General features: G+C 38.2%; 1 protein-coding gene across 2 annotated transcripts in view; it reads left to right on the plus strand.

Moving 5' to 3' along the window:
* The first annotated feature begins 538 nt into the window (after positions 1-538).
* The window catches only part of CBFB (core-binding factor, beta subunit), a 57,328-nt gene continuing 34,153 nt past the window's right edge, over positions 539-23,713 (plus strand). Inside the window, exons 1-3 of one of the 2 annotated variants that reach the window (XM_012660626.1) lie at positions 539-877; positions 1,114-1,200; positions 6,173-6,289. In XM_012660626.1, coding sequence (XP_012516080.1) covers positions 800-877; positions 1,114-1,200; positions 6,173-6,289 — 282 coding nt within the window. In that variant the 5' untranslated portion in view covers positions 539-799. The remainder of the gene's footprint in view (positions 878-1,113; positions 1,201-6,172; positions 6,290-23,713) is intronic. The other variant, XM_012660625.1, reaches the window with a different exon arrangement.

Below are 23,713 nucleotides of genomic sequence, written 5' to 3' on the forward strand. Positions count from 1 at the left end.
GACTCCAACAGCCACGACCCTTCCACCATGATTCGGTTGGATTCTTTGGTCTGTTTCCACCTTCAGTCTTCGATATGCACAGCCTACAGCCCTCCCCGTCGGTTTGGGGGACAAAAGTCCCCAAGGACTTACGTTTCCTCACATTCCAGTGACAATCTGGGGTTACTCCGCGCGGCTGGGGAACCCAGAAGTTCTAGATAGTCGAGAAAGGGAGGAAGAAAAGGCCCTGCGTGGGCCACTCCCGGTTGCCAAGGGTTGGGCAGATCTCCACAGGGCAGCTCCACACTGAGTGGCACAAGGGCTGGCAAGGGGAAGAGCTCCGCGCAGCGGAAGGGGCCCCAAGTCTGCAGCCCCGCCGCTCCGCAAGCTGACGGAAAGCGCATGCGCGGTGCGGGCCGCGGAGTTGTGAATGGTGCGTCTTGTTTGCTGGAGTTTGAGGCGGGAGGGCGCGCGAGGAGGAGGGGTGGGGCCGGCGGGGGCGGGGCGGGAGAGCGGGGGGGGCGGCGAGAGGAAGTGGCGGCGGCGGCGGAGGCCGGGGGCGGCTAGAGCTGGGTCTGCGCGGGCGGTAGGCAACGGCTGAGGCGGCTGCGGCGGCGGCTGCGGCGTGGGCAGGGCTCGGGCGGGCGGCGGCACCTCAGACTGCTCGGAGCGGGAGCCCACGCGGGCGGGCGCCTGAAACAAAGGGAAGCGGGAGTCCGGGCGCCGGGGGTGGGCGGTCAGTCGGTCAGCGCGGAGCCGGCGAGTGGGTGCCCGCGCAAGCTCCGAGCCCGGCCGGCTGGCGCGGCCTTAGGGCGGGAAGATGCCGCGCGTCGTGCCTGACCAGCGAAGCAAGTTCGAGAACGAGGAGTTCTTCAGGAAGCTGAGCCGCGAGTGTGAGGTGAGGCGGGCGGGCGGCGCAGAGGCCGCGGCGCGCCCGGAGTGGGCCTGGGAGGAGAAAAGTTTGGGCGGCGCGGTCCCCGGGAAACCCCGGCCGGCGCGTCCGCAGAGGGGCAATCTCGCCGGGGCAGCGATCTGTCCGCAGACTCTGCTTGCTCTTATCGGCGCCGCGCGGGGCGGGCGCGCGGGCGTCGCCGCGGATTTGGCTTCTGATTTCGGGCCGTCTCTGCCTTGCAGATTAAGTACACGGGCTTCAGAGACCGGCCCCACGAGGAGCGTCAGGCGCGCTTCCAGAACGCCTGCCGCGACGGCCGCTCGGAAATCGTAAGTCTCCGGGGGCTGGGGCGCGCTTGGGTCACTTGTTGCGCTGGGGCCGCCGCGGCCCAGGCCGGTTCCGGACAGCGCCGCGGACGCCGCGGCTCCCGGAACTGAGCGGGCTGCCGTCTCACTTCCTACTCGGGATTCAAAATGCGAAACCAGACACTGGCGGGCTGGTCCTCGCGGGGAGACGCTTTCCCTGTGGCCCGCTGCGGTGGCTTGTGTTTCCCAGAGCTGGCTCGGCTAACAGTTCACCGGGAACAGAGCTCAAACCCCAGCCAAACTAAACAAGAAAAGGTCGCTGTATAGCCCGTGACACCGATTCAGGGTATTTGTAGGAAGAAAACACCCATTAGGAAAAAGGAATCGGGGCTTCATTCAAAATCAGCGATAGTTTGTTTCTTAAAGCTAGATTTAGTGGTAAATCTACATGTAACGCTACCTCGCTACCAGTATAGCCAAGAATAAATCTTTACTCCAGTTATATATTGTCCTAATAGAGGTGGGAGGGAAAAAAGCCCTAAAGGATCTGTTCTCATCTTTTCTGAGAATCAGAAGAAGCCTCAGGAGAATCAGAAACCATTAGCCTCTTTTTTCAAACCTAAACATGTCCCGTTTAGTGCTGTAGTTCCTAAAGAACTGCATAGATATTCGAAACCCTCGGTGGATTTCTTCTGAGGCCCCTGTTTGGGGTAGTAAATTTGGTGCTTTTTACCTATCAAACTTTGTATTGAAGAAAAATCCAAGTGTCCTGGTTCTCATCTTTTGGTTTGTCCTATTGGAGGTGCTAATGAGAAGTGAATGGTAGGAAGGAACTGAAGAAAAGAGGTTGATTATTTTTTAGAAAGTCCAAGCACTAAGACCTGTCTGTTCTGTGACTGGAGCTCATTGCATTGGCAGAAACGTGAAGCTATCGTGCAGTTTGAATTTGGGCTAACAGTAGGAGGACATATTGGAAAATTTACTCTTCCTGCCCCCTTTATAATCAGTTTATTTATTTTTATTGAGATATAATTCACATACCACAAAATTCTCCCTTTCCATCACCAAAATCAAATTTGCAAGGAATATTTTGATATTTAAAATGAAGGCTTTTTAGAATTGTATTACAGGTAGTGAGAAGATATTAATTACATTTATCTAGAATATTTGGTCATTAATGTACATTTTGAAAGAAAATTTTCAGCTTTTAGCCGACTTTCAAGTTTTTTGAGTAGTTTTAATACTGATATGATTCAGAGGTATACGACAAATGCTATTTGGTTTTGGCACTCTGTGGTAGAAAAAAAGAATCATTCATTAGTTGGTCTGGTGACTGTATCATTCTTTGCCTCGGTTTCCTTTTGCAAAAGGTGGATGGGACACCTGACTAAAGGATTTCTTGGAGGTAACTGATGTAATTGTAAAAGATGATATACAAAGTATCCCACTTTCACTTTTTTTTTTTTTTTTTTTTTTTTTTAAGGGACAGAGTCTCGTTTTGTAGCCCAGGCTGGAGTGCCTGGCTGTTCACAGGCGTGATCATGGGGCATTACAGCCTCAAACCCCTGGGTTCAAATGATCCTCCTTCCTCAGCCTCCCGAGTAGCTGGGACTACAAGCATGCTAGCCACTGTGCCTGAATCCAAGTACTGTCACTGTTTTTGAAAGCTGAGGTTTTTTGGAAACTTAGTGAAACAAGCTGGTAGGGTGTTTTCTGTCATATCAGACTTTGCTGCATGAAATTAAGAATTGAGGGGTATAACTTGATTCACAGTATATCTGAATTGCTGTATTATAATAGTATTACAATATTATAGCAGTGTTATAGGTCATTTGTATTTGTCATAAATTTCTTTCAAGGATGAATTAGACATTCTAGGTTCCCCCACCTTCCAAATATCTGATCCCACAAATTTTAGAAGTTTTAGATTTCTGGTAAGTATTGAAGGTTAAAGAAGGTAGATTGAATTCTGGGTAAGATTTGCACAAAGACGGCACGTGTCTTATTTTGTTGAATATGGGAAGGAATTTTATGTTTCCCTCTCTTTGTTTCCCCCCTTTCGTTCAATGTTACCCACAATTAAGTTACAGGATCCTTAGCTCCTAGCATGTGGAGCCTTTACATTAATTCTGTATACACCCCTCTGGATATGGGTACTTTGCACAATGCCTTTTGTATCGTAGATGCTTGATTATTTGAATTTAGAGGTTACTTAATTTAATGGCTAAAATTTATCTCATGACTTATAAACAGGCTGTGGTTTCTACCCATTTGGTTGTGAAAAAGGCATTATTTTGCCTCTATTTTGACAGCAGCCATATATGGTAAGAATATAGATAGTTCTCAGAATTATTCCTAACCCTTCTCCTGCACCAGTTGCCCTTTTCCCTCTTTTTTTATTTTGAACATCTCCTTAAGGTATCAGTGAGGTTAATGAGGAATTTATTTTGCATTTAGATGTAAAAGAATTTAAGAGCTGCAATGCTCATCTCTCTTTAACTAAAATTCAACTAGACTCTTTATCGCAGTGTGAAATGAAAGTGATTATGGGTGAGAGAATCTGTTTGGTAAAATCCAATTTATTCCTCTTATGAATTCTTATTACAGTAAGAGTGTTGGAGATGTCTTCAATACTAATAATAAAAGAAAAAAATACTAATGAGAGGTATGGTGACTCTACTGTGAGAAGAGTAAAAACTAACTTTTTTTTTTTTGAGACAGGGTCTTACTCTGTTGCCTGGGTTAGAGTGCAGTGGTGTGGTCCTAGCTCACTGCAACCTCAAACTTCTGGGCTCAAGTAATCCTCCTGCTTTAGCCTCCTGAGTAGCTGAGACTACAGACACGTGCCACCATACCTGGCTAGTTTTTCTATTTGTTGAGGAGGCAGGGTCTTGCCTATGTTGCCCAGGCTGGCCTTGAACTCCTGGCCTCAAGCAGTCCTCCCTCCTTAGCCTCCCAAAGTGCTAGGTGTGAGTCACTGTGCCCGTGGCCTAGTATGTATTTTTAATCCTGAAGATTGAATGGTAAAAAGTATGTTGGATGGCACAAAGTATGTCATTTTAGAATTTATGAAACCTATAAAAGGTAGTCAAGACAACCTGGAAATCTTGCATATAGACATTATACCAGTATAACATTTCAATGTTTTCTGTCAGAATTTTTCCCAACTCTTATGTCTGTATAGGTGTTCCATTAAAAAGAGTTCTGTGATCAAATAAGTTTGGAAAATGCTATTCTAGAATGTGTTTTTTACCACCACTTCAGTCTCAAAGAAGGATTTTTATGAGATAATGGGCATAAAGTGATGAAGCAGGAAATCTCTTCTGAGGTTGGCGTTCAGACAGAAGGTGAGGTAATAACATCTGCAGAATGTCTTAGCAGAGAGCTGATTTGGGGTACACTGGAGGTAGTAGGATTTGCTACTAGGTGAATACTGAAGAAACATGCCTCAGGGATTTTGACATAGGGCATTCATTCATGGGCTAAATCTCTTACCTGCCATCTCTCTGCTCTGAGAATTTCATTATCTGAGGCTGAATAAGTTGGTTCTCTTATTGAGCCCACAGTTATTTCTCTTATATTGTTTAGCAGACACTTACACAGCATTTACTTGGTACTGTTCTAAGCACTTTGCAAATAGTAATTTGTGAGGAAACTGGGGTACACTTCAAGTCACGCAGCCTAGGCAGGTTCCCTCCCAGAGTCTGCTTTTCATTTGAACTAGTGTTGGTGGGGCTTTTGATGATTATGCTAATAGTACATGGGAAGATATTTTTAAAGGTTAATGTTGTAATATTGATGTTAGTTTCTGTTCATATAAAATATTTACCACAAGAAAATGGTATCCCAGTTGATTAAGGAAATGCCATCAAAGAAGTCTAGAGATTTAGCAATTAGGTTAACAAGTGTACCTACAGTACCGATAATGGAAATAGGAAGTATAATTTTAACCTCTAAAGAATCTAAGCTGTTAAGCATCAAGGGAACTAGTGGATAGCTAAATCAGCTGATGGATTTTTAAACAGATTGCCCCAAATGTGAACCCCTTGTTTTCAGATGAAGATTCTATTCTTCGAAACAAATTATGCTTCAGAACTTAATTAATACAATAAACCAAATGAAAATTTTCTCTGGTTTCAGCAAAGAAGAATTTACATTTTAGATGATGAAAAATGTATTTTTTCAAAAATGCTTTTTACTTATTTCTTTCTTTCTGAATTTCTCTTGGGAAGAATGGTAATGTTATTTTTGTTTTTCACATGGGGGAAATTTAGACTTAACTTGCTCAAGGGCTACATAGGATGACACTTTATCGAAATGGCTTTAGATTGTTCTGTCTGTTGAGCTGTACCACCCAAATCTTTTATAAATATTAGATGAATACTCTTCTCTTTGTTATAGTCAGATCTAGTTCTCCTAAAATCAAGTTTTAAGAAGTGCATTTTTTTTAATCATCTCAGGTTTTAGAGAGAAGTAGTGTCATATCACATGCTAATGTATGGTTTATCACAGGAGAGACAATCCCAAGTGCATTTTTTATGCACCACGTGCCATCTAGTGTTTCTCTGAGCAAAGGAAATCAAAAAATTAAAATGTCTCATTTATACAATTTTAAATTGTGCTGTGAAATGTGCCTTAAAGTTCAAAATCTTTAGATTTTCACATTTGGAAATATAAATTTTTAAATGCAAGGGTGGTGGCTTCTGATTAGACATTAACAGTGTGAGATCCTAACATCAGCAAAAAATGACCTGAAAGAAAGTATTGATTCCATGTCTGATTTTATATTTAAGCAGCCAATGGCAAATGTCCTCAAAATGAAATCAGATGTTTGTAACTTAATACTTAAGAAAAATGATGAGCTCATGTTTTTTACTTTTAAGTATTCTCAGTGCTGCCTGGCTTAAGACATAAACTGATGTAAAAATAAATGACTGCCTGCATAATTTATGTAATGTCCTGCTCCTGATCCTGTTTGTATTGATTTTTCTAAAAGGCTTTTGTGGCTACAGGAACCAATCTGTCTCTCCAGTTTTTTCCGGCCAGCTGGCAGGGAGAACAGCGACAAACACCTAGCCGGGAGTATGTCGACTTAGAAAGAGAAGCGGGCAAGGTAGGAAACATTTCTTTGCAATTTAAAATACTATAGGTTGTTTTGTTAGAGATTATTTAATAATTTGTATATTAATAGAGATCATAGATTTGATTACATAGGCATATGATCGGATTTGTTTTCATTCCATGTTATAAGGATGTACTATAATTTTTTTTAAATCACTGTTAAACTTTTACATCACTCTGCTGCTAGTTTCATGAACATCATATTCATCACAGAAAGTTTTAGCCCTTAAATTTAAGAAATGTGTTTTCCTACATTTAACATTCAAAACTTAATTCTTTTAAAAGTGTTGACAGGATATTTTTTGTTTACTAAAATATATGTAAGTACAGTGCTGCAAAAAAATAAAATTAAGGGAAAAATGAAAAAAAGGCTCTGTAAGCTTCAAAATTAATAATAATTTAGAATTTTCTCATGGGTAACTTTCTAATTCTGTTAGCATAGCAAATTTAATTTTGAGAAAAACAATGTGAAAACTAACTTGGAAATGATTTGTTTTGAGGAAAAGTTTCTGGGAAAACAGATGCCTTACAATTTTGATCTTGCATGCTTAGATTAAAGATACAAAAAAATATAGGTGGAAATGTTCAAGCTGAGAGCCTTATTTAAAATCTAAGTTAAATGTATTATATGATTTTGGTGAAATTTTAATGAATAGTATCTTGGATTGGTTGATCCTTGATCAAGAAGTCAAGGAGTTGCCTTCTTGAAATAAAATTTTTAAAGGGAAAAAAAATTTTTTTGGATCGAATTTTATACTCATTAGGTCTCCTATTTTTTTGTAGTGTGTTTCCATACCTGTTTCTATCAACTTGCTAAATTACTTTTCTAAGTGTCTTCATGAATAGCATAACCTATCACTTTATTTGTAAAACATAAATATCTAAATTTTCCATTGAGAAAATTAAAAGATTTTTGTATTAAGCTGTTTAGGAAAAGGATTTCTAACCTCATATATATACAATGAAGAATTTTTTGTTTTCTTTAATTTTTTGAAATTAGGTTTGATCTCTTGTGGGTGACAAAATAACTAATCTTCAGAGTGAGAGAGGGAAAATAGATTATAGGATTTTAAAAATGAGTAATAATCAGATAATTTACTTATCTGTGTATTAGTTTGTTTGCTTAGAAATTAAAAGCAAATGTTCCAGGCTTTTCTACTTGGTAATTCTTATATAGTATTTAAGGAAGAACTTGGGAAATCATTGTAGGATTATTATTTTTTTTTTTTTTTGTCTTTTTGGTGCATGTGTGTGTGAAAATGAAGAAATTATTTTTTCCTTGTTTAAAACACTTATAGTTTAACGTAGTAGGTCAGATACTAAAGGCATAAACCAAAAAAATTTGTTTTCCTCTCTGCTTTAATGCAAAAACTATTTTAGGACTTCAAGATTGACATCTCAATGTTACTGAAGTCTTCCAGTATTTAATGACTAATAAATGGGTTGTTGGCCGGGCGCGGTGGCTCACACCTGTAATCCTAGCACTCTGGGAGGCCGAGGCGGGCGGATTGTTTGAGCTCAGGAGTTTGAAACCAGCCTGAGCAAGAGCGAGACCCCATCTCTACTAAAAATAGAAAGAAATTAATTGGACAACTAAAAATATATAGAAAAGACTAGCCAGGCATGGTGGTGCATGCCTGTAGTCCCAGCTACTCGGGAGGCTGAGGCAGGAGGATCGCTTGAGCCCAGGAATTTGAGGTTGCTGTGAGCTAGGATGACGCCACGGCACTCTAGCCTGGGCAGCATAGTGAGACTCTGTCTCAAAAAAAAAAAAAAAAATGGGTTGTTAACTCTACTAGAAGGTATGTTTGCTTGAATTAATTTAAGGATGTCACTTCACCAGTTTAAATACCACATTATCCTTGGACTTAGGCCATTGAGATGTTTTTAATTATGTGACCAAAAATAACAAAAATGTTAGGTGGCTTGTTCTGGTACAGTCATGTGTTGCTTAACAATGGGGATATGTTCTGAGAAATGTGTCACTGGGTGATTTCATCATTGTGTGAACATAGTATGTACTTACACAGATCTAGATGGTACAGCCTACTACACACCTAGGCTATATGGTATAGCCTATTGCTCCTAGGCTACAAACCTGTACAACATATTACTGTGCTGAGTACTGTAGGCAACTGTAACACAATGGTAAGTATTTGTCTATCTAAACATATCTAAATGTGCAGAAGGTACAGTAAAAAATACAGTATAAAAGATAAAAATGGTACACCTGTATGGCACTTACTCAATGGAGCTTATAGGACTGGAAGTTGCTCTGAGTGGGTCAGAGAATGAGTGGTGAGTGAATGTGAAGGCCTGGGACATTATGTACACTACTGTAGATTTTACGAACACTATACACTTAGGCTACACTAAATTTACCCAAAAAAAAAAAAAGTACTTGTGATACCATGTTATGCCAGCTGCAATGTCACTGGCCATAGGAATTTTTCAGCTGCATTATAAATCTTATGGGACTACCATCATATGTGGTCCATTGTTGACTGAAATGTTGTTAAGCGGTGCATGACTGTGTTTAGATTTGTTTTTCAAATTTATCAGGAAGAGTGATAGAACTGATGCAAGCTGTCAGAAAATGTATATTTTGTTAATATTGGTTTTAGAAGTTTTCCTATAAAGGGACAAATTGGAAATGTTTCTAGTTTTGCAAGCTAACAGTCTCTGTCACAGCTACTCAGCCCTGCGACTGCTTAACCTTGCTGTTGTAGTATGAAAGGAGCCATAGACAATATGTAAACAAATGAATGTGAGTGTGTTCCAGGAATGGTAACACTGGCAGAGATCAGTCTTTTTTTCTCAGATGTGAACCTGTAAATGTTTATGTATAGATCATGTGTTTCTCAAATATGATTTTGCCAACACTCTTACTGTACTAACAGGATCTAGAAGGAAGAAAATAGTTTAAAGCAGAAACTCCTGGTATATCGTTCAATACCACTGGGATAAAGTACTCCAATGAATTTAGAGAAAAGGTACTATCCTGTGTTTTCTCATCCATGGAGCTCAGACTATGGGATCTCTTATTTCTCTTTCTTCCTTTTTACAGTCTCTTTCTTATAACCATTAGATTTATTTCTGTCCCCACTGAAGCAAAGAAAATTGAAAGAATTTCTCCAAATGTTATTAATAATTATTTGCCTTTGTTCCTTCTATTGGATCCCATATCGGTGTCTTCCACATTCTCTCAACCTGGTTACCTCCTGAAGCATCTTAGTTGTTGCCCCATTCATATCCAGCTTTAAGGAAGCTATAGTGGTTAAGGCTTTAGAGTTAAGTATAGCTAAGTTAAGCTCTGGCTTCTTCATTTACTGCTGTGTAACTTTGGGCAAGTTATGTAACCATTATGGTCCTCAGCTGTAAAATGAGGTTAATGCATATTCCCAGGGTTGCCCTAGTGATTAAATGAAATAGTAATCCCGTACTGTACCTGACACAGTTATTAAAAAATTCATTCATTCAGGGTTGGGCATGGTAGCTCATGCCTGTAATCCCAGTGCTTTGTGAGGCTGAGGTGAGAGGATCGCTTGAGGCCAGGAGTTTGAGACCAGCCTGGGCAACATAGTGAGACCCTGTCTCTACAAAAAATTTTTTTTCAAAGTTAGCTGGGTGCGTAGTCCTAGCTACTCAGTAGGCTGAGGTGGGAGGATCCCTTGAGCCCAGGAGTTTGAGGTTAAAGTGAGCTGTGATCATTCATTCAGAAGATCTTCGATGGACACCTTTTGCATACTGAGCATTGTCCTAGGCACTTGAGATACGTCAGTGCACAAAATAAAGATCCTGCCCTAGAGGTTGTTTTGTGGGGGGAGTAGAGGAGTAGACAATATACATGATAAGTTATATAATATGTTACGAAGTGATAATAGCTCTAGAAAAAAAGGAAAGTAGTGTAGAATAAGGGTGATCAATGAACAGGAATGTTCGCAGGGTTTTTTTTTTTTTTTTTAAATATAGGATCTTGCTCTGTCGACCAGCCTAGAGTTCAGTGGTGTGATCATATTTCATTGCAGCCTCGAACTCTTGGGCTCAAGTGATCCTCCTATCTCAGCCTCCTGAGTAGCTGGGACTACGGTCATGCCACATGCCCAGCTAATTTTTTTTTCTTTTTGTTAATTTTTTTTAGAGATGAGGTTTTGCCCAGGCTGGTCTCAAACTCCTGGCCTGAAGCGATCCTCTGGCCTTGGCCTCCTAAAGTATCGTATTACAGGCGTGAGCCACGACACCTGGCCTGCAGTTTTAAACAGGGTGTTCTGGATAAAGAAGGTCATATCTGAACAGAGACCTGAAGGAAGTTAGAGAATGATGAGTCATGCAATATCTGGGGAGAAAGATGTTCCATACAAAGGAAATAGCCATGGTAAACGCCTCAGAGTGGGAGCTGGCACCCTGTGTTTGATAAACAGCAAGCAGGCCATTGTGGCTGGAACAGACTGGGAAAGGAGGGGAGTAGTAGATGAAATCAGGGAGATAACAAGGAGCCAGTTCATCTGACCAGGGTATGCCGTTGTAACAACATGAATTTTTATTCTGAGTGAGATGGGGAGTGGTTTTAGGTTTTTGAGCAGATGAATGATATGATCTGTGTTAAGTTTTAATAGGATCCCTCTAGCAGCTGGGTTAATAGTAGACCATAGGGGCAAGAGTAAAGCAGGCTATTGCAGTAATCTTGGCAAGAGACTAGGGTGGTAGCAGTAGTGGTAGTGAGAAACCGTCATAGTCTGTATGTATTTTCAAATAGAGCCAACAGGATTTGCCTGTGGATGGGATGTGGATTGTGAGAAGGAAAGGAGCTAAGAATGCCTCCAACTTTTTGGCTAGAGCAACTGGGAGTATGGAGTTGCTGTCATCTGAGATGGGAAAAGCTGTGTATGGAGCAGTTTTGAGGAGCAGGTTAGGTAAGTTTAGGGTATGTGAGTTTGTGGTATAGCTTGTATTGCAGCTTCTTTTTCCTCACCACCCATCCTTAACTCCCAAAGTTATGAGTCTGCTTTTCTTAAGTGACCTTTCTTTCTTCTGCTTATGTCAAGAATTCAGTGGCCTTTTTAAAAAATCAATTTTATTGATGCGTAATTTAATACAATAAAATATACCAAATTTAATTGTATAATTTGAGTTTTAACAAGTGTACACATCCATATAAATGCTACCGCAGTCAAGATAATGTTTCAGTCACCCCCAAAAGTTTCTTTGTGCCCTTTTATAGGAATCTGGGAGTGGCGTGGCTGGGTGGTTCTGGCTCACGGTCTTCCATGAGGTTGCCATCAAGCTGTTGGCTGGGGCTGTGCAGTCTCTGAAGATTTGACTAGAGCTGAAGGATCCACTTCCAAGCTCTAAGCTCACTCACATGACTGTTGGTCGGTGGCTTCAGTTCCTAGAATGTGTGCCTCTCCATAGAGAGAAAAAGAATGAAGTCACCATGCTTTTTACAACTTGTTCTCTGAGTCACTTGTGTCTTTATCCTGTTCATAAGAAGCTAGTCATTAAGTGTAACCCACACTCAAGGGGGGGATTACACATGGGTGTGAATACCAGGAGGCTGGGATCATTAGGGCCATCTTGGAGGCCGGCTACAATAATACTCACTTAAATTTAGTGAATTCAGGAAACATTAGAATGCTATTAGAGAGGAAACAAAAAGCTCCATATTCTCTTTTACTTGAAATATGATTTAATGATTTAAGAAAATGGGCTCATAGAAATTAGTCCTTTTATTCATTCTTTTGTTTATGTGGTTATAGGAATATTTTCAAACTAAGAGTCTTCAATAAGGAAGTTCTCTTAATGGTGACTGACCATACATAGTTACTTTATGTAAGATCAAGTCAGAGCACAGAATTTTATAATCTGTCTTTTAAATATATTTGAAACTTTTGCACCCAGGTGTCTAGTGAGCTGTCTACATTGGCTCTTAATAAGGATCTTTCTCAGAAGAGGTTTAAAATGATACAGTCTAGTAGAAAGAGCTCTGGATTTGAGTCAAGACAATCATAACTATTTTCCTTACCTGTAAATGAGAATCAGAATGTGTACCCTATTCATATCTCATGTCAGGATTAAATGAGGTACCAGAATGTGTAAAAATGTGTTTTACACTGTAAACTCCTATCCAAAGTTAGGCTATTTGATGGTTTTGTACGGTGAGATTATAGCTAACTGATTGATGGAGGTTTTTTTTAGCATGCCTTAGGCAAGCCTCACTTTAGGTAGCTGAACAATCTTTTAACACTATGTCTTTCCAAGTGGTCTGTCTTGGTGCGTTCCTTATAAACCCTGGCATCCAAAATGTTCTTAATTCTTCTTTAAACAAGGAAAAAATAACTGTTCAGAATTTAAATCGTTCTTAAGTTAAAATTTTATAGACCAAGCAACTCTGTTTCCTTTGATCTTTCTTCTTTAGGACTTATGTCCAATTATTTTTTATTTCAAACAAGTGCAAATGATTATAGTTGACAATAAATTAGTCTTGAGTAGTCAGATTCATGCTTTCCGTGTGTATTCTGTATTTCACAAAGCTTCATTGGGATTTTTAAACGATAATTGCATATGCTTACTATATGATCCCAGTTTGTGAGTATAAAGATAAAGGGTGTGAAAAACACTTCACAAACTGAAAAATGAACTTTACAGTGTTAATGTTTGTTCACCATTTTTCCTGTGGAAATTAAGTATGCTTTCTAGTTTTACTACATTGACCCCAGAGAGAGGTTAAACTTTTTTGATGGTTGCTGCATTCCTATGTATAACATAATTTTAATTGATAGTCACGTAACATTAATATCAGACATTGAGAAGTAGTTATAAAGTGTATGTCATTAGAGTAAGTACTTATAAAAATTCTGATAAGTTTATTTTTTTCCTTTCTGGACTTTTTATACTTAAAACAGAAATCTTTTTATCATTCATTTTTATGAGCATAAAATGGCAAAGCAAAATTTAATAGCATTTGATTTAATGAATGAGGGTAGAATCTTATTTTAAATGGCCTTTTCCAGAGGTCTGTGACTCTGCTGCTTGTGGAACCTTTTGCTTACTTGTCTGCAGGATCTTTATCCCAAAATAAATATTGTCTCTGTTTATATACCATTCACAATTTGGCAGAGTTTACAGGACTCCTTGATGTTAGCTTTGAGAAATCCTTATTGAAGATCAACAAGTTCCTTCTCCTTTGTAGATAGCTTAGTCATTCCAAGTAAAAGATATCTGTGGTAAAGCTTTGGAATATGATTTTCCTCAAGAGAAATTGAGGCAACTTCACAACTAACTTGTCACGTCCAGATTTTAAGTATTTCAATCAAACTAAAATATGAAGTATATTTTTCAGCAATTGGGTTTTGATAGTTTAGTGTATTGAAATAACTAATTTGTTTTTTTTTTTCTTTTTTTTTTATTTCAGCATATTATGGGGGTACAGATGTTTAGGTTACGTATGTTGCCCTTGCCCCTCCCTCCCCCCCTAAGTCCAAGTTTCAAATATGTCCATTCTTCCGGTGGTGCGCATTGCACTCTTTGTGTATGCAAATACCCGTCCCCTCCTCCCTCCTCCCCCCCTCCCCCGTGCCCAACATCCAATAGATGTTATTCTTTTTTTTTTTTTTGAGACAGAGTCTCACTGTGTTGCCCGGGTTAGAGTGCCGTGGCGTCAGGGTAGCTCACAGCAACCTCCAACTCCTGGGCTCAAGCGATCCTCCTGCCTCAGCCTCCCGAGTAGCTGGGACTACAGGCATGCGCCACCATGCCCGGCTAATTTTTTCTATATATTTTTAGTTGTCCAATTAATTTCTTTCTAATTTTAGTAGAGACGGGGTCTCGCTCTTGCTCAGGCTGGTTTCGAACTCCTGAGCTCAAACAATCCACCCGCCTCAGCCTCCCAGAGAGCTAGGATTACAGGCGTGAGCCACCGCACCCGGCCTCAATAGATGTTATTCTTATGTGCACTTATGTGTTGATCAGTTAATACCAGTTTGATGGTGAGTACATGTGGTGCTTGAACTAATTTGTTTTTTAAAAATATATTTTAAGTATACTATAACACTTTAATAATAGCTAAATCATAAAATTTAGAACTAGAAGCTGTGGGCTTATATTTTTAAAGAAAAGATTTTATTTCAATTAATTATTTTAAATATAGGAGAGAAAGCTGACTGACTTTCTGAAAAATCAGAATGTTTTAAAATTAGTGTGTCATAGTATCTTCCAGTTAGAGTTACATAAATTTGTGTGTTGGTAAACGTACCTCAGAAGTACTTAAAGATTGTGTACTCTCTTTTTTCCTTCTTTTGAATTGTATTATTTACATTTTAGCATAAACGGGAAAATTTCAGTCTTGACCTTATCTGAAGTGTATATTCTAAATAAGAGTAGGTGGAAATAATATGTTTGAGAAGAGCATCCTTAACTCTTCCCCTCCTTGCTTCTACTTTCTACCCCAGTATTTTTTTCCAGCAGCCATTAGTCAATATATTTTAATGATTAATTCAAATACTTCAAGGATAAAGACTATTGAAATGTTATCAACTGAAGAAATTAATTTTGAATAGGGTTGCAGTGTCCTAGTTTTACTGCTCCCCAATTTCTCTTGTAATTGAAACTTTTCAGTCAGCATTGTTGAGGTATAATTTACATACAACACGATTCACCTGTTAAATGTACAATTCAGAGATAAATGTGTACAGTCAGTTATGAAACCACCACCACAGTCAAGATATAGAACTGTTGGCCAGGCGCGGTGGCTCACGCCTGTAATCCTAGCTCTCTGGGAGGCCGAGGCGGGCGGATTGTTTGAGCTCAGGAGTTCGAGACCAGCCTGAGCGAGAGTGAGACTCCGTCTCTACTAACAATAGAAAGAAATTAATCGGACAACTAAAAATATATAGAAAAAATTAGCCGGGCATGGTGGCACATGCCTGTAGTCCCAGCTACTCGGGAGGCTGAGGCAGGAGGATCGCTTGAGCCCAGGAGTTTGAGGTTGCCGTGAGCAAGGTTGATGCCACGGCACTCTAGCCTGGGTGACACAGCGAGACTCTGTCTCAAAAAAAAAAAAAAAAAAAGATACAGAACTGTTGCTCCATAAGTTAATATAAATATTCTGTCTGTAAAATATTTATATTAATTTATGGAGCAACATAGAACATTTCCATAACCTTAAAAAGTTCCCTCATGTCCCTTTACAGATACTGTGCCAGTTGATACACACACACACACACACACACACACACACACACAGAGACACACACATTCTCTCTCTGATACTTTTATGATCCCCATTTTACAGATAAGAAAACATTTGTAAATTTTAATGCTACATAGCTTGAGCAGGCTCAGAGACTTTGTTTCATTGATATCATTCTTTCATTTCTCTTTGATATCGCTTCTTTGATACTTAGTTTTCTACAGAGAATTGAAGGCCAGAAGCTAACGTGATAGGCAGTGATACAGTTTAATTAGTATTACCTTCTTTTATGAATGTATACAATGTAAACAGTTGGAAATTATAATCCACCATGAGCTTTTCTGTTTAAACTGGGCCTTCTCAAACTGATGTGTCTTTAGGAGCCAAGAACTTTAAATAACATTTAAAACGTGCCTCTTGGCAGTGTTGCTGTGTTTTCAGGGCTCTGATGCAGCGCTGTACTGTGTATCCTAAGAAGGAAAGGGCTGAGTCTGGGAATGGTTGGTAGATTGTTTTTGTTGGTGAAAACCTTTTTTTATCCATGTATGGAACATGCTGAGCCCTTTAGCATTTTAAAACTTCAGATGTAAAGGCAGGTTAAGCTTTAGATTAAAACGAAAGGATAGCCTAGAAACATGTGATTTCAGTATTCCCATTAGAAGAATTTAGATGCTTTCAAACATATATTCTTCCCGTATTAGAGATGTTCAAAGTTTGTTCTGGGTAACATAGTTGATAATTTCTAGTAAGTGTCTGGCCTCACTTGGAGAACATTGTTCTAAATAATAAGCCCTTTGGGAGAACCCTCTAAATTTTTTGTGGGTATTGCTTATTCAGTGCTGGCTTTTTAGTCCTGGGTTGCCATCCCTTTGCTATGCAGAACATTTCTGGGCCATTTTTAAAAATTGAAATAAAGTTCATCTTAATTCACCAATTACACAATTGAGTGGTTTTTAATATATTCACAGTGTGCAACCATTGCCATTATCTAATTTGAGAACATTTCATAACTCTGGGCCATTTTAAATACATTTTGACAACTGCAAACCAGTTTTTATGGTGATGACCACTACCAGGGACTGTGCTGGCTGGTTTACATTGTCACTAATTCTCTTAATCCTGCACTATATAGTGAGGTCTTTTATTTGATTTTAGAGTACATCTCTCTCGTGATAGCTTGATTTTACAGCTGAGGAAACCGAGGCCAGAGAGGCTAAGTAAAGCTCCAAAAGCCATGTACTCCATTTCCTAGGTAGAGCCAGAAACCAGATCCAGTTTGTTTTTACCCCAGAGTCTGTGTTCTTTGCAATATACCACACTACTGCTAATAAATAATCATTAGGTAAGTTGCCCCAAAACTCCACATCCCACCTTACAAAGCCTTATATAAAGTTATTTTGGCCTAAGTTACTCCTCCCATTGGAGTGAATAACCATTAATATATTTTTTTTATTACTCATCAATTCATGAGTAGATTAAAATATTTTAATATGGTCTTTTTAAGACTTCGTTTTAATGTTTTCAAAACAACCTTTAACCTTCATTTTTTTCTTTTTAACCTTTAATGTCAGTGGTTTTTCTAACTTGTAGTGTGAATGTTTGTTTATAATCAGGCTGCTGGAAAAATAGATATAATCAATTCTTTTGTGTTAATTTTCTGTTAAGTAAAGTCAGCTGTAATATTTTAAAGATTTAAAATTTAGGCCAGATGCAATGGCTCACGCTTTTATTCTGAGCGATTTGAGAGGCTGAGGTGGGAGGATTGCTTGCAGCCAGGAGTTCGAGACTAGCCTGAGCAACATAGTGAGACTTCATCTGTACAAAATGTAAAGAAAATTAGCCAGGTGTCGTGGCATGTACCTGTAGTCCCAGCTACTCAGGAGTCTGAGGCAGGAGAATGACTTGAGCCCAGGAGTTTTTGAGGTTGCAGTGAGTTACGTTGATGCCACTGTACTCTAGCCCTGACAATAGAGCCAGATCCTGTCAATAAATAAATAAATGTTGACTCCAGAATGGACTATAGTAAATAACATCTGACTCTTTTATTTCATCATTTCTTTTTTAATTATGAAACAAGAATAATTTTATAATTTAATTTTATATTTTTTTCACTTATATCTCATAGGTCAGAACATTTCAAGACTCCCTTAAATATACATTGTTTATTACTTTGAATTATAAAATGAAGATGGCAGAACTAGTGAGCTCAGTAAGCTATCCTTTGGGGGTAGGGAGGATAGATGCTGTGAATTTAACCATGAAATTGACTATCCAGTCTCCATATATTCTTTAGAGAAGTACATACTCTATTTTCACATACCCTGAAATACTTAGAAAACATTAAAAATACAATTTATAAATGCAGCTGTGGTTGAGGTGAATGTTTAGAGTCAGGAGTTCTGGATGTGGCTTTAACTGCTTATTAGCTATGTGACCTGCAAGTGAATTATTTAATCTCTCTCAGTTTTAATTTCTTCATTTAAAATTTTCCTTCCTGTTGGATGGCTGTAAAGGTCAAATAGGACTTAGAAAAGTTTTGAAAGCTGTAAAGAACTTATATAAACGTAAGATGGTAATGCTAGTTAAACCTGAGTGAAAAAGTATTAGGAAGAGAAAGTTAAGAAATGAAGGGAGCTGTTCTGGGGTAGTGTGGGGCCTTCTTTAAGCAAAGTGAATTCAAAGTAGAGGCATAGACATGGAGAAAGGCCAAAAATAGCATTCGAGGTCTCAACAGTGTTCAAGCTTATAGTGGTTTGTGATGCTTAGGCTAATGGAACATTACATTTTTATACAGGGAGAAAGCCAGCAGATATTTTAAATATACCTTGATGAAGAAAAATTTTGTGTGAGAATATAAGTCATATTGCAAATTACCAAATTTTAGGTTAGACTGGAAATGTTCTCTGCTTAACAGCCATGTGTATCTCAGTATGGGTGTAATTGGTACATAAGCATCTTCTCAAACGGCTCACAGAAGGAATGGCTCTTCCAGACAGTGGACCAGGAGTGTTTCTAGGTGGAGTATTATTTTGAAAAATGATGTTTAGTATAAATGATTCAACTTATAACACCTGGATATTTACAAGATATAGTATTGAACCCTCTATATATATGCTATGGGTTTTTTTTTCTATACGTATATACTTAACCTATGATAAAGTTTAATTTATAAATTATGTATAATAAGAGATTAACAGCTAATAATATAAAGTAGAATAATTAAAGCAATATGCTGTAATATAAAATAAGGGTTATTTGAATATAAGCAGTGTGATACTACAACAGTTGATCTGATAACCAAGGTGGCTACTGACTAATGGATTGGTAGCGTATATAGCACAGATACACTGGACAAAGGGATGATTCATGTCTCTGGAGAGACAGAGTGGGACTGCGATAGATTTCATCATGCTACTCAGAATGGTGTGCAATTTAAAACTTAGGAATTGTTTGTTTCTAGAATTTTCCATTTAGTATTTTTGGACCATGGTTGACAGTGGGTAACTGAAACCACAGAAAGCAAGACCATGGATGGGGGTAGGGGAAGACTGTTGGATTTGATACATTTTCCTCTTAAAAATTCTGCTGAGTCATTTTTCATTTGTTAACTGTATCTTACAAATACAAGAATAGATATTACAAAACATGTTAAGTTTTAGGAATAATAAGAAAAGGAACATGCATGTACCTGCTACTTAAATAACATTTCTAGTACATTAGAACTGTGATGTCCAGTGTGGTAGCCACTAGTCACATGTAGCTGTTGAATACTTGAAATGTGGCTGGTCTGAATTGACAGTGTGATATATGCAAAAAAATACAAACCAGATTTTGAAACCTGAAAGAAAAGCCCAAAAAGAATGTAAGATATTGTGGTAATTTTTATGTTGATTACCTATTGAATAATATTTTAGATCTGTTGGGTTAAGTAACATTATTAAAATTAATTTCACCTGTTTCTTTTTACTTTAAAAAAATGCCTACTAAATAATTTATACTTACAAATGAGGCTTGTTTTTGTGGTTTATACTGTATTTCTGTTGGACAGAGATGCCTTAGAAGACCCTCATAGGCTGGGCGCAGTGGCTCATGCCTATAATTCTAGCACTCTGGGAGGCTGAGGCAGGAGGATCACTGGAGCCCAGGAGTTTGAGGTTGCTGTGAGCTAGGCAGACGCCAAGACACTCTAGCCTGGGCAACAGAGCGAGACTCTGTCTCAAAAGATCAAAAGAAAAGAAAAGAAAACCCTTGTAGTTCTTTTCCTCAACCCCTCCCCACCAAAAAATAATCACTATTCTGATTGATATATTCCCTTTTCTTTATTGTTTTATGCTTATCTCTCTCTCTTTTTTTCTTCCTTTTTTTTTTTTTTTTTTGGGAGACAGGGCCTTACTCTGTCACCCAGGCTGGAGTGCAGTGGAGCAATCATAGCTCACTGCAGCCTTGAACTCCTGAGCCCAGGTGATCCTCCTGCCTCAGTTTCCCCAGTAGCTGGGACTGTGGGCGTGCACCACCATGCCCAGCTAATTTTTTTATTTTTATTTTTAGAGATGGTGTCTTACTGTGTTGCCCAGGCTGGTCTCAGACTCCTGGCCTCAGGAGTTCATTCTGCATCAGCCTCCCTAAGTGCTAGGATTATAGGCATGAGCCACTGCTCCCGGCCTATGCATATATCTCTAAATAACAAATTGTTTTGTTTCGAAAAAATGAAAACAATAAGCACAAACTTCATGGCTGTGTAAATAAAGGACTGTGATATCACTTTAACATGAAGCTCCCTAAGCTGAACAGAATCCAGGGCCAAGTCTTCATTCAGCTTCCCTGTGAATTTTTAAGAGTTCCTTTGGGAAAGTTCATGAGCAGAGTCATGCATGAATTATGGAAAACCTAGGGCTCACACTGGGGTTGGGGTGTCTGGCACAGCATAAACCAGTGTTCAGCTCTCATTTAGGAAAAGAAAAATACAAGAAATCAAATTGAAATAATTATATAGAGAGCACATTAGTGACATAGGGTCTCATTCATTCTTGACAAAAGTCTGAGCTTAGCTAACATTCATTATCGAACATGTATTTATGTTTGTACACACACACACACACAATCTGTTAAGTTCCAGACACATTCTGTAGTTTTCCATTTTATGATTTCTCTTTTGAAGTGTAAGAAGTAGATTGATAAATTACATTAAATCACTATAGAAGAAGCTATTTTTACACTTACGTGCAATCCAGTTATGATTCAGAGGCAAAAGAGATTGAATGCCTGTAGTGATTATCTGGCAGTCGAGCAGCTGACTTTGCATTTTTGAACAGGGAGAGCATGTGGCTAAAGGAGGATGAGTCAGAACCAAGTATCTTCTAAAAGAATCTGTTAAATAGACTACAGAAATGATAACAACTAAACAGCAGGGTACATACTTCTTCAGTGGAATATCTTGTTTGCTTGGGTGCCTATGGCCATCCCAGTCTCCTGATTCATTGGTCTGTGGGTAGGAACATTGTCTGGGAAAAAATGGCTTCTTTTTCTTGGAAAGAAATTACTGTGTTAAAACATTGGTAGAAACGTGTGTGTAAGCAGTCAGTGTTTTTGTGCTGTTCTCCGTGTTTCGTAAGTTTTATGTACATTGACTTGTCTAGTATTCACCATCATCCATGAAGGGGGTATTATTTAACCTGATTTTAAATGTAAGGAATCTGAGACTTAATAAGCAAATATAAGTAATTTGTCTCAGATGCACTTGATAGAGCTAGATTTTAAACCCAGATTTTATGTGATTCCAAAGCACATTTTGTTTTCACTGTTCCCGTGCTGTCTTGGAGTTAAGCACAATGATAATATTCCCTTTCTTTTAAAAAATAAATACATACACATGGGCATGTTTGTGAATCATTGTGAAAGCACCATGAGTATTGATTTTAGGGTTACAAATACATTTTAGTGAGTGGATGAATTCGCAGATACAAAATCCACAAATAATGAGGATCATTTGTGGTCATTTGCAGACATGTGCAGAGTGGCAAAAAAAATGAGTCACATTCAGATCATGTTGCCTGTTGAGGTTGGACAAAGGCAGTGTTCTCCCTTCTTGTTTCAGCTCTCATGCTGTAAACAAGTGTCCTTATTGAGTTCTATTTAGTGCCACATTTTCCACATTTTTATGCCTTTTCTTGGTGATTTCACTGTTTAAAATGGCCCCCAAGCATAGTGTTGAAGTGCTGTCTGGTGTTCCTAAGTTTAAGAAGGCCGTGATGTGCCTTATGGAGAAAATATGTATGTTAAGATAAGTTTCCTTCAGACATGAGTTATAGTGCTGTTTGCCATGGGTCCAGCGTTAATAAATTGACAATGTATATTGAAGAAGGTGTCTGAACAGAAACACACATAAAACAAGCTTACATATTGGTCAGTTGAGGAGGAGGTTAGGCTGGAAGGAACCTGACTCTGTATTTCACCTAAGAACAGTGGTTTAGTGTTCTCTAATTCAGTGTTCATGGAGATTTTATAGAACATAACCAGCAAATAATGAGAATTAACTGTGTGTGTATGTGTGTAGGCTTAATGGTTTACTTTACCTAGTATTTTATTGTGTGCTTTTCCATTAACAGCATATTGTGAATATCTTCCCATGTATATTAAAGGTTAAATAGTTTCATTTTGGACATTTATTTATTCAGCTCATTGTTGGGCATCTGGGTTATTTCTAATCTTTTGCCATTATTTAAAAAAAAAACCCTTGAGAGTGAATGAACATCCTTATAATCAAATATTTTGTGTATGCCTTTATTTAAGTTTTAGGACACATTTATGGACATGGCATTGCTGGGTCAAAGAAAATTGCACCCTTATTCCTCCAAAATGCCTTCCCAGAGTCATTAGCCACAGATAATGTATAATAATAGAACCTGGTTTCCTTCCTGATAGACATTGTTAAAATTTTTTTCAATTTATTTTTGTATTTGTTTCAAAATAGTTATCTTATTCTAATTTAACATATTTGATTATTGTTAGTGAACATTTTTTCCTAATTTTGGCCATTTATTTTATTCTGAACTCAATTTTACCAAATGGTTAGCCAGTTTTCTCAACTCCACTGGTTAAATAAAATATCCTTTTACTGTTGATTTTAAATGTTGCTGTTTGCACATATTAAGTATTTGTATACTTGGTTTCATTTTGGGGTTTTTTGGTTCTCATTAAGTTGTCTCTGATTGCTGCCCCACTAACCTACATTTATTGATTTTGTTATTATATTTTAATATCTGAAAAGGCAAAAAATTACTCTTTTTCTAATATTTCCTTAGATAGTCTAATTCTTTTATATGAACTGTTGACTTATTGCTCAAATTCCAGAAAACATTATTTTAAGATTTCATTGGAATATCATTAAAATAAAGATTACTTTGGACAAATTGGCATTTTTAGTCTTCCCATTCAAGAATGTCGTCTCACTAGGGATTCAAATTTTTTTTGTCTTTCGGAAATCTGATATGTTATTCTTATGGAGCATACGTTTCTTATTAAGCTTATTCTTAGTAGTTGATACTTTTATTGCTGTTTTAAAGTAAGTTTTTTCCATCTTTTCGCTAAATCGTTACTGTTGTAATATAGGAAAGATGTTGGTTTTATATATTTATTTATGACCAGCCACTTTATTGAACTCATTATATTCCTTTGGTTTTTCAGATGAATCTTATGGATGTTTTGGGGAGATAATTTTCAGATAATATTTCCTAGTCATATTTATATGCAACTTCGTTAGATCTATGATCTTTAAAAGGATGTTGCAAAGCTGCTAAGTCCAGCTTCTTACATTTTACTGTCAATAGTACTTCTCATAACCATAAAATTATCCCCACTGCCTTTATGACCATATCCTGTACATAGTTGACAGGTAATAAACATTTGTTGAGTAGGTAGATCTTTTCAAATGGAAATTAGTATAGGGAAGCTACAAGAAAAAAATTCTAGCTGTTTTCTGCTCTTCTGTTAATCAGTATTTAAATATTTGTTGAGAGCCTAAGGGATAATGATCATTTCCTCTTACTGGTTTCCTAATACCTTGATTTAAATAGACTAGAATCACAAGCATTTACACTCTCCACAACTTACTACAGAGAAGTGAAGTATCTTTTCCAGTTGAAAGGAATTTTTTGCAGGTGAAGTCTACATAGCTTTACTTCTGTCAATAGCTTTGACACTTGGTTTTTGTGCATATTGATTTTATTTCTC

The sequence above is a fragment of the Propithecus coquereli genome, unplaced genomic scaffold (genome assembly GCF_000956105.1).
Source record: "Propithecus coquereli isolate 6110/MARCELLA unplaced genomic scaffold, Pcoq_1.0 Scaffold67, whole genome shotgun sequence".
NCBI classification, from domain to species: domain Eukaryota; kingdom Metazoa; phylum Chordata; class Mammalia; order Primates; family Indriidae; genus Propithecus; species Propithecus coquereli.